The 12,415-nt window shown below is 48.6% G+C and overlaps 1 protein-coding gene across 1 annotated transcript in view; it reads right to left on the bottom strand.

The window, feature by feature from the left end:
* Positions 1–4,229, bottom strand: part of LOC149428555 (fumarylacetoacetase-like) — a gene marked incomplete at its 5' end in the record, with an annotated part of 46,407 nt that extends 42,178 nt beyond the window's left edge. Inside the window, 2 exons of the mRNA XM_089667268.1 lie at positions 908–1,029; positions 4,098–4,229. Of these exons, the coding sequence (XP_089523394.1) occupies positions 908–1,029; positions 4,098–4,229 (254 nt within the window). The remainder of the gene's footprint in view (positions 1–907; positions 1,030–4,097) is intronic.
* Positions 4,230–12,415: the final 8,186 nt, after the last annotated feature.

Raw genomic sequence — 12,415 nt, 5'->3', positions numbered from 1 at the left:
GCAATTCCCTTTTGAGGCTTTCCCTCCTTATGGAGGGTGTCAGTGATGGTGTCAGGTCAGCAGTCTTTCCCATGATTGTGATTCCTACTGAACCAGACTGAGAGACCATTTAAAGGCTCAGGAACCCTTTGCAGGTGTTATGGCTGAATGAGCTGATTAGAGTGGGACACTTTGAGCCGAGATTATTCCACCTTTTCACAAGATTCTCATTTTCTGAGATTGTGGATTTGGGGTTTTCATGAGCTGTAAGCCATAATCATCACAATGATGACAAATCACGGCTGGAACTATCTTGCTTTGCATGTAATGAGTCTCATATATTAGTTTCACCTTTTAAGTTGCTGCACTGAAATAAATGAATGAATGCACCTTATTCTCATTTTTCGAGTTTCACTTGTGTATTGGCTTTTCCACCCGAGTGTGGCACCCCCCCCCCCCAATCTTTGTAGGATGGACTCAGTTCTTGGTGGGACGTGGCGGGGGGGCTACTCTTCTGATGACAGAATGCCCCCCCGGGATGCGATCCCCCCCTTCTCTTGTAATGTACCAATCACCCTGTATTAGAGTTAGATGATATTTCTGCTGCAGCCACACACAGCAGACGAGTGAGAGATCCCTTGTCCCCGATTCTCGCTGTACGGAGAGGCTGAAGCCACTCTATGAAGGGATTCTTGTGAGATCGTTCCAGAATAAAGACTTCAGTTTATTCAATCATAGATCAGGTGACACCGGCGCCTCCCGGGGGATCTCCTGGTGAAGGAGAAGGCAAGGAGGAGGCTGCCAGAGAAGTAATTGAGGTGACTGACCCCGAGCGCTGAGTAAACGCAGGTCCTCGGGGACCGTCAGTACATTGTACACACAGATGAAGCGTTCGGGGCTCGGCATGCGCAAAGCGCCGGCCTCTCACCTGCCACGCAGATCCGGGTTGTCCCTGAGTGTCGGTTCGGATGCCGACAGGAGTTTCTGAAGAACTTGCCGGGCTTCCTTCCATGCGTTGTGCCCCAGAGACATAAAACTATTCAGAGTCGGCTGTAAACAAGCAATAAAATATTATTTCTCATAGGACACCAATCAGCTCCAGGAAATATTCACTAAATTCCTGTATGCAGATCACAACAAGTTTCTTCTAACAACGAGACTCCTTGTAACGGGGTTTCTCAGCCAGGATTCCATGGAAGTCTAGGGTTCCTCCAGGGGTTGTAGGGGTTCCATGAGCAAGTTCTGCCTCTCAGGTTCCCACTGACACCATTGATCCATTTCATTATCTGTGAGGGGGGAATTCTTCCCACTGACCTCCAATGTAAGGGACATTCTTCCAACTGACCACCAATGTAAGGGACATTCTTCCAACTGACCACCAATGTAAGGGACATTCTTCCCACTGATCACCAATGTAAGGGACATTCTTCCCACTGACCCCCAATGTAAGGGACATTCTTCCCACTGACCTCCAATGTAAGGGACGTTCTTCCCACTGACCCCCAATGTAAGGGACATTCTTCCTACTGACCACCAATGTAAGGGACATTCTTCCCACTGACCCCCAATGTAAGGGACATTCTTCCCACTGACCACCAACGTAAGGGACATTCTTCCCACTGACCACCAATGTAAGGGACATTCTTCCCACTGACCTCCAATGTAAGGGACGTTCTTCCCACTGACCACCAATGTAAGAGACATTCTTCCCACTGACCCCCAATGTAAGGGACGTTCTTCCCACTGATCACCAATGTAAGGGACATTCTTCCCACTGACCACCAATGTAAGGGACATTCTTCCCACTGATCACCAATGTAAGGGACATTCTTCCCACTGACCCCCAATGTAAGGGACATTCTTCCCACTGACCACCAATGTAAGGGACATTCTTCCCACTGATCACCAATGTAAGGGACATTCTTCCCACTGACCCTCAATGTAAGGGACATTCTTCCCACTGATCACCAATGTAAGGGACATTCTTCCCACTGACCACCAATGTAAGGGACATTCTTCCCACTGACCACCAATGTAAGGGACATTCTTCCCACTGATCACCAATGTAAGGGACATTCTTCCCACTGACCCCCAATGTAAGGGACATTCTCCCCACTGACCACCAATGTAAGGGACATTCTTCCCACTGACCACCAACGTAAGGGACATTCTTCTCACTGACCACCAACGTAAGGGACATTCTTCTCACTGACCACCAACGTAAGGGACATTCTTCCTACTGAGGGTAAAGCGCCCCCTGTATGGTGGTCAGTGGTCAACTGCAGATCTAAAAAGCATTGGTATCAGTGCCTTGAGGGCTAGTTCACAACAGATGCAGTCCAGTGCATTTTTAAGCTACCTCAAAAACGCATGAACAGTGTTTTCCATGTATTCCAATGGTCCTTGTTCACACCAGTGCAGTTCGTTCCAGTCAACAACAGTAGAACATGCTGTATTGTTTTCTGGAATGCAGCAAAAATCATCAAAAGAAAGGGAATAGTGCGACTCCCCCCAAATCTGTGTCAGTTGGATCGGCATGTGAACAGACTGGTGGAAGACAGACAGGATCGGCTCGTCAGGCTCTAGTAGACTTCAACAAAATGGAGGTCATCTGCACACAGGCACTGGCTCCCTGTTGCATAAATGTGAATGAGATGAGCAAAAGATGGCTTCAGCTCCTGTTCTTCCCCTATAGAGAACTTCTCAGACACGTTTCTTCCTTTTCAGACCTTAATAATAGCGGCCGCTATGATTAAACCCTGAAAAGGACGACACGCGTCTGAGGAGTTCTCTACAGGACCTGAAGACCAGGCAGGACAGCTTCAGGACCACTTTGGCACACATTGGACCCCAAACTAGGCTGCTGGGCCTTACAGCTGAGCTCCATCCAGCAGCACCTCCCCAGACCTCAGCCCAGGGGGAGAGAGCGAGCACGTGCCCTGTCCAGGGGTGGACTGACAACTCATGGGGCCCCCGGGCAATAGGGGATCATGGGGCCCCTGTGTCCTTGCCCAAACTCAAAAAAGCCTATGAAAAAGGTACCATGGGCATCTCATGGGGCCCCCTACTGACCCCGGGCCTTCGGGCAGTGCAAAATGGTTAGGCTGTCCCTGGTCCTGTACCAAATATTTATAACCCCCAGCGTGCACCATGACCATGAACCCTTCGCCATCTCCTGGCATCAGAAACCTCTTAAAGGGACTGGAGGCGTGGCATTTAGGGGTTACCATAGTAGCCCCCTGTTTAGGGCAAAGGGGCTACACTACGGAGAATTGCTGAAAAGCAGGAACTGCTTCGAGACAAAGATTTGAAAACAGGGACAGGCACTGGACATCAGTATCTCCCATCTGTAACTGGTCACACAAGACTTTCCTCACATACGGTCTGTTAGATCAGCAAAATTTACCAACAAGGATGTGGAGTTTGGGCCAATCTTGATGGACTGTTCAGGTTGATCTCACGTTTCTGGGAAATTTTGCTGATGCAGGAGATCAGATCCAAGGAAAACCTATCTGATGCAGGCTTTCTCAAACCTCTCTATCCCAGAGGAGCCTAATGCAATGACTTTCCTTGCTCAAGGAACCCCCGATAATAATTACTACATCTACCTCTAAGGGGACATTCGTGTGGTGGTCACCGAATAGGATGCCCCTTAGATTTGTGGTTATTGGAAGAGTCCCACCTTGCAAAAAAGAACATTAGTGTCCATGGTTCATCATCTGAGAGGCAGAAGATACTCAAGGAACCCCCAAAAACCCCTGTAGGAACTCTAGAGAAACCCTGGTTGATGATAGCTGATCTATTGTGTACTTCTAAGGGGACTTTCGTGTGGTGGTCACCGAATAGGATGCCCCTTAGAGTTGTGGTTATTGAAAAAGTCCCACCTTGCTAAAAAGAACATTAGTGTCCATGGTTCATCATCTGAGAGGCAGAAGCTGCTCAAGAAACCCCCCAAAAACCCCTGGAGGAACCCTTTAGAAACCCTGGTTGATGATGGCTGATCTGTTGTGTGGTCAATCTTAGTAGATGACATCTGTCCATTGTTTCCTGGCTGAATGAGTCTCAGACTCATGGCGAGCGTTCCTATTCCAGAAACAGCCCAACTTTTTGTACTGTACCTCATTAAATACGGCCCGGTGTGCTGACAAGAACGGCCCATTGAAGAGATGTCTGATGACGCTCAGATCCAGGATTTGGTCTCCAATGGCCACTCCTATCCGATGTTGCGGCTGGAAAGTTAGAGAATCATTTTAGTGAATCTGCATCTGAATTTATTTAATATCTCTGTGTATCCTTCTTGTGAATACACGGAACAATTACGGGGATAATTTCACCTTCTGTGAAGGAATTAACCTTACACATTTGTTCTGGGAAACTCATCTACTTCCACCCCCTCTCCAGAGGAAGGAAGATGTACTACAAATGCTGAGACTTCTACCACTCACCACCCCACCTCTTCCCTAGAGGATCCGATCTTCAGTGAAGGAAGGAAGATGTACTATGAATGCTGAGACTTCTACCACCCACCACACCGCCTCTTCCCTAGAGGATCCGATCTTCAGTGAAGGAAGGAAGATGTACTACAAATGCTGAGACTTCTACCACTCACCACCCCACCTCTTCCCTAGAGGATCCGATCTTCAATGAAGGAAGGAAGATGTACTACGAATGCTGAGACTTCTACCACCCACCACACCGCCTCTTCCCTATAGGATCCGATCTTCAGTGAAGGAAGGAAGATGTACTGCGAACGCTGAGACTTCTACCACCCACCACACCGCCTCTTCCCTAGAGGATCCGATCTTCAGTGAAGGAAGGAAGATGTACTGCGAACGCTGAGACTTCTACCACCCACCACACCGCCTCTTCCCTAGAGGATCCGATCTTCAATGAAGGAAGGAAGATGTACTACGAATGCTGAGACTTCTACCACCCACCACACCGCCTCTTCCCTATAGGATCCGATCTTCAGTGAAGGAAGGAAGATGTACTACGAATGCTGAGACTTCTATCACTCACCACACCGCCTCTTCCCTAGAGCAGTGGTCGGCAAGCCGCGGCTCGCGAGCCACATGCGGCTCTTTACAAGCTTAAATGCGGCTCTTCTGTGTGCCGGGCGCCCGCTCCCCTCCCCTCCCCTCCCTCCTCTCGGGCGGCCGCCCCAAAAAGTCAGGACTCTGCAGCTGTCAGGATGTAGGCGGGGCAGCCAGGATGTAGGCGGGGCAGCGTGACGAACTCCTCTCCTCTCACAGTCCGCCCTGAAGACCAGAACGGTGCGGGAAGCACGACGAGAGGAACGCGCGGAGCAAAGGTAAGTGAATTGACACAGGGGGGACTTACTATATGGGGGATGAATTTCTATATGGGGGACTTACTATATGGGGGGGGACTTACTATATGGGGGATGAATTACTATATGGGGGGGGACTTACTATATGGGGGATGAATTACTATATGGGGGGGGACTTACTATATGGGGGGGGACTTACTATATGGGGGACTTACTATATGGGGGGACTTACTATATGGGGGGGACTTACTATATAGGGGGGGACTTACTATATGGGGGATGAATTACTATATGGGAGATGAATTACTATATGGGAGATGAATTACTATGGGGGATGAATTACTATATGGGGGATGAATTACTATATGGGGGATGAATTACTATATGGGGGATGAATTACTATGGGGGATGAATTACTATATGGGGGATGAATTACTATGGGGGATGAATTACTATATGGGGGATGAATTACTATGGGGGGGATGAATTACTATGGGGGGATGAATTACTATGGGGGATGAATTACTATGGGGGATGAATTACTATAGGGGGGATGAATTACTATATGGGGGATGAATTACTATATGGGGGATGAATTACTATATGGGGGATGAATTACTATGGGGGATGAATTGCTATATGGGGGATGAATTACTATGGGGGATGAATTACTATATGGGGGATGAATTACTCTATGGGGGATGAATTACTCTATGGGGGATGAATTACTATGGGGGATGAATTACTATATGGGAGATGTATTTTCAGTTTTAAAAATGTGGCTCTCAAAATAAATTTCAATCGTGGTTTTGGCGAGATTTGGCTCAGTTGAAAAAAAAGGTTGCCCACCACTGCCCTAGAGGATCCGATCTACAGTGAACGAAGGGAGATGTACTACGAATGCTGAGACTTCTACCACCCACCACACCGCCTCTTCCCTAGAGGATCCGATCTTCAATGAAGGAAGGAAGATGTACTACGAATGCTGAGACTTCTACCACCCACCACACCGCCTCTTCCCTAGAAGATCTGATCTTCAGTGAAGGAAGGAAGATGTACTACGAATGCTGAGACTTCTATCACTCACCACACCGCCTCTTCCCTAGAGCAGTGGTCGGCAAGCCGCGGCTCGCGAGCCACATGCGGCTCTTTACAAGCTTAAATGCGGCTCTTCTGTGTGCCGGGCGCCCGCTCCCCTCCCCTCCCCTCCCTCCTCTCGGGCGGCCGCCCCAAAAGTCAGGACTCTGCAGCTGTCAGGATGTAGGCGGGGCAGCCAGGATGTAGGCGGGGCAGCGTGACGAACTCCTCTCCTCTCACAGTCCGCCCTGAAGACCAGAACGGCGCGGGAAGCACGACGAGAGGAACGCGCGGAGCAAAGGTAAGTGAATTGACACAGGGGGGACTTACTATATGGGGGATGAATTTCTATATGGGGGACTTACTATATGGGGGGGGACTTACTATATGGGGGATGAATTACTATATGGGGGGGGACTTACTATATGGGGGATGAATTACTATATGGGGGGGACTTACTATATGGGGGACTTACTATATGGGGGGACTTACTATATGGGGGGGGACTTACTATATGGGGGATGAATTACTATATGGGAGATGAATTACTATATGGGAGATGAATTACTATGGGGGATGAATTACTATATGGGGGATGAATTACTATATGGGGGATGAATTACTATATGGGGGATGAATTACTATGGGGGATGAATTACTATATGGGGGATGAATTACTATGGGGGATGAATTACTATATGGGGGATGAATTACTATGGGGGGGATGAATTACTATGGGGGGATGAATTACTATGGGGGATGAATTACTATGGGGGATGAATTACTATAGGGGGGATGAATTACTATATGGGGGATGAATTACTATATGGGGGATGAATTACTATATGGGGGATGAATTACTATGGGGGATGAATTACTATATGGGGGATGAATTGCTATGGGGGATGAATTGCTATATGGGGGATGAATTGCTATATGGGGGATGAATTACTATGGGGGATGAATTACTATATGGGGGATGAATTACTCTATGGGGGATGAATTACTATGGGGGATGAATTACTATATGGGAGATGTATTTTCAGTTTTAAAAATGTGGCTCTCAAAATAAATTTCAATTGTGGTTTTGGCGAGATTTGGCTCAGTTGAAAAAAAAGGTTGCCCACCACTGCCCTAGAGGATCCGATCTACAGTGAACGAAGGGAGATGTACTACGAATGCTGAGACTTCTACCACCCACCACACCGCCTCTTCCCTAGAGGATCCGATCTTCAATGAAGGAAGGAAGATGTACTACGAATGCTGAGACTTCTACCACCCACCACACCGCCTCTTACACCTCTTCCCTAGAAGATCTGGAGTGCGTTTAATTTCTTCTAGATATTTAGATGACATCCTCCCTTACTATCCTCTCTTAAAAACCCATCTTTCTATCCTGCTTTCACTTCTCCTTCTTCTTTGTAACCCTGGGTGTCTGCAAACTTGATATGGTTTTGCCATTTGACTACCAAGAGGGCATTTAGAACCTCTCAAGCTCTCCAAGAAGCTCACGGCCTGCCAAATTCAAAAACATTTTTATGCTCCAAACCAGCTCTTTGTTTCAGTGGGACAGTGGGGAACCGCAGTTCTGGCACATCTGGCACTGAATGTATGTGCTGGAAGGCAGGGGCGTATTTTCCGCGAGACAAGGCGTTTGCCTTGGGTGGCATTTTATGGGGGGGCGCGCACTGCCCCTAAGCAGAAGGGACACCCTGGGTGTGAGCAGCAGGGCTGCCATTGGGGGGGGCCAGCCATGTCGACACACAAGTAGGGGCCAGGGGACTGGCAGTAAAGTAGGTCGGAGTGGTGGGCGGATCCCAGGAGGCCTGGGGCCCACTGTTGGTGTGCACCAGATTGTGCAGGGTGGGTGAGGCCAGGAGGTGCCAGCGGAGGGCCTGTGGAAGAGGAGGAAGAGGAGGAGGAGGTCAAGGTGGAGGAGCCCCCTGCTCTTTGTTGCAGCTGCCGCCAGAGATCCTGGTGGAGATGGGACACAGGCTCAGCTACTGCTCCTGGCACCATCTGGAGGAGCCGCTGCTGGACAGGTTGCCGTTGTGGGATCTGAGGGGGTTGTAGGTTGCTGTTGAGGGAGGGTCTATAGTTGCTAGGTTATGGTAGGTCTATTGATACTGAATGTTGGAAGATCTATTTTTGCTGGAGTGGGTCTATTGTTGCTGGGGTGGATCTATTGTTCCTGGGGGTATTTTGTTGTGAGGGATCCATTATTGCAATGGGGATCTATTTGTGTGGTGGGTTTGTTGTTGCTGGGGAGATCTATTGTTGCTGGGGAGTCAGTTATTGATGGGAGGGATCTACTGTTGAGAGAGGGGTCTATAGTGGCTGAGTTCTGGGGGCCTACTGATACTGGCTGCTGGGAGATTGATTGTTGCTGGACAGGTTCTATTGTTGCTGAGGTGGAGCTATTGTTACTGGGGGGTATTTTGTTGTGGGAAATATACTGCTGCTTTGGGGGGGTATTTTCTTGAGAAGGGTCTAGTGTTGCTGGGGAGTTGGGATCTATTGTACTGCTTTTCTTGTTATCATTGACAAATTCCATACAAATTACTTATCGCCATAAATTGATCCTGTATTCTCTAACAGAGAGGTGAACAGGGGGTGGGACCAAAGGATGGAGCTTGGAAGTGGGTAGGGCGTGGAGACAAGGGGGTGACTTGGAAGGGGGGGGGGGGGTACCTGCACCTATTCTCTGAGAAAAAAAACCCTGCTCCAAACTATAGAGTGGGCCATGCCCTAGATACAATAACGTCTTTTGAACGCTTCTGTTCTAGGGATTATCTCTACCCTGTGTGACAGACCCAACCGGGACAGGGGCTTTTGGAGGAGAGTCTGGGCTAGCCTTCTACCCACTGATTATGGCCCAATGAGGAGACCGGGATTTTGCTTCTCCCAGTCACAGCACGGAGAAGAACCAGGTCCTGAAACCCTTGGACTGGCCGGGAGTGTCTATGGGATTATGTGGCCAGGAAGTCCCCAGAAGAGTGGTACGTCTTCGGGAACATTGTGTAGGACGTAGAGATGCACTTTCACCAGTCGGGGATATGGAACTCTTCTTGGGTATATTTCTTATTTTCTTGCCCCGACTGGTCCTCGAGAGCTGCATAATGCAGGATTTGCCCATTTTGCCCTGGCTACTACCAACTTTATATCATTAACTTGTTATTTAATTTCCACCGAAGATGTGCCACTTGGTGATCCAAGCTGGATCTGGGGTGGGACATTTAGAAACGAGTGGTGTCTTGTATCCGGGGATGTGCTGGGCATCCTGGTGGGCACGGCCTGGCTAATCAAGACTTATTATGGACATGTTTTCAGCACATAGACAAGGGAGGCGGGGTGGGGAATTCCTGGGACTACTAGGCAGACTGAGAAGACTTGTGGAGGTGTCTGGCTGTTAATTAGATGCATGTTTAAAGGTTTCATTGTCATGTTTTTACTAGTTGTACATCTTATCTCATTTATGTTAATATCCCCAAGAGGAAAATGTCCTCCTGGGGGTATAGAGTATGTGTCTGGGTTTTAAAAAACAGTTATTCCTCAACATCTTGTCTGTGTATGATGCTTGGGTAAAGATTGATATTGTCTGTCTGCTGGAAGGGTTTGGAGGGCAGGAGGCACTGGTTGGCGGAGGCTCCCAGTCGGGATGCCCGGTGGTCCATCACTGTCTGTATCAACTCTTATGAAAACCTGGTTGCAACCCCCCAGGTTATGTGCATATATGGAAAACTGACCACAGAACCACACTGACACCAGCGGACTGGGCTACAATATGGTCAAATATCAAATCTTCAAACCCAAAACACTGTTGTCCTGGAGGCAAACTACACAGTTTTGACTCGATGGTATTTTGTCCCTTGCAGAATATCCAAATATGTCCCTTCCTACCCGTCATCATGCTTCTGCAACTGCGGGGGCTTCGGCACACACCACCATATTTGGTGGCTTTGCCCCGTTGTTCGCACGTTTTGGACAGACATTTGGTCGATTTTGTCAACACTGATCTCGACCCTGACCCGCTAATGGCTCTATTGCATCAACGACCGCAAACTATTTTGACAGCCTACTTTAAGTAACTACAACAGCCAAACAAACTATAGAAAAAGCGTGGAAATCCCTCTTACTGTGATAGAAACCAAGAATAGGGTGATGGCAGCCATGATCTACACCAAAATTGAGGCAATATTGCATGACAGAGTCGCAAAATACACGAGAGTTTGGCAGCCACGGGTGGACCACTATCTCCCCCTTCACTTTGAAGCTTTACTCATAGGTGCTCCACAACTAATGATTCTTGGCCCCTTAAGAGCAAATCTTTTTTTTTTTTTTACGCGGCTACCCAATGAACCCCCAGAAACTCAACCCCTTTTCCCCTCCGACACCCTCTGATCTTCCTTTATTCTTTTCTCCTCTCTGTTTGTAGACATATGGACACCTTAGCGAATCGCCCACAAGTTTGGCTAACGTACCTTTATCCAGTAATTGTGACTCTCTACTGTAGTCTGTACGGTTCTCAGCGTATCCATACCCTATTGACATTTCACCGTAGTCAACACGGGTCACTTTGGGACAACTACCAATGAACGCTCACCGGCCACTTTATTAGGTCCACCTGTTCAATGGCTTGGTAACACGAATTGCTAATCAGCCAATCACATGGCAGCAACCCAATGCATTTAGGCATCAAGACGTGGTGAAGACGACTTGCTGAAGTTCAAAACGAGCATAAGAATGGGGAAGAAAGGAGATTTAAGGGACTTTGAACGTGGCATGGTTGTTGGTGCCAGACGGGATGGTCTGAGGATTTCAAAAACTGCTGATCTACTGGGATTTTCACGCACAACCATCTCTAGGGTTTACAGAGAATGGTCTGAAATAGAGAAAATATCCAGTGAGTGGCAGTTGTGTGGAGGAAAATGCCTTGTTGAGGTCAGAGGTCAGAGGAGAATGGGCAGACTGATGATAGAAAGGCAACAGTAACTCAACCACTCGTTACAACCAAGGTATGCAGAATACCATCTCTGAACGCACAACGCGTCCAATCTTGAAGTAGATGAGCTACAGCAGCAGAAGACCACACCGGGTGCCACTCCTGTCAGCTAAGACCACACCGGAAGCCACTCCTGTCAGCTAAGACCACACCGGAAGCCACTCCTGTCAGCTAAGACCACACTGGGTGCCACTCCTGTCAGATAAGACCACACCGGATGCCACTCCTGTCAGCTAAGACCACACTGGGTGCCACTCCTGTCAGCTAAGAACAGGAAACAGAGGCTACAATTCACACAGGATCACCAAAATTGGACAATAGAAGATTGGAAAAACGTTGCCTGGTCTGATGAGTCTGGATTTCAGCTGCAACATTCAGATGGTAGGGTCAGAATTTGGTGTAGACAACATGAAAGCATGGATCCATCCTGCCTTGTATCAGCAGGTCAGGCTGGTGGTGGTGTCATGGTGTGGGGGGAGATTTTTTTGGCACACACTGGGCCCCTTAGTACCATCTAAGCATTGTTTAACCCCTTTACGCCGACCACACACAAATGTGCGGCCTCCTGGCATCTGGGCCTAGACGCTGAGTGGCCGCACATTTGCGTTCATGTAAGAATAAACATATGTGCTGAGAGCGCACACCCTGCGCGCTCCCAGCACGCATGTCCTGTACTCATGGAAAGGTCCCGGTCTGCTATTTTGATCGGGACCTTTCCCTATCATGTGACCGCCGTGACGACGCATCACGACGGTCACATGATCCCTAAACCACGCCCCGCCTCCCGGCGTCTGAGACTTTTAAAGGGTCGAGTGGCACCAGTGGGAATGGATTAAATGCAACAGCCTACCTGAGTATTGTTGCTGACCATTTCCATCCCTACATGACTCCAGTGTCCCCATCTTCTGATGGCTCCTTCCAGCAGGATAATGCACCGTGTCACAAATCTCACATCATCTCCAACTGGTTTCTGGAACATGACAATGAGGTCACTGGACTCCAATGGCCTCCACAGTCACCAGATCTCCATCCAATAGAGCACCTTAGGGATGGGGTGGAACGGGAGA

This window comes from Staurois parvus, unplaced genomic scaffold, assembly GCF_062004578.1.
Source record: "Staurois parvus isolate SC_StPar_1 unplaced genomic scaffold, SC_StPar_1.0 ptg003139l, whole genome shotgun sequence".
Lineage (NCBI taxonomy): Eukaryota > Metazoa > Chordata > Amphibia > Anura > Ranidae > Staurois > Staurois parvus.
The sequence above is the reverse complement of the archived record's forward strand: the minus strand, read 5'-3'. Positions and strand labels throughout refer to the sequence as shown.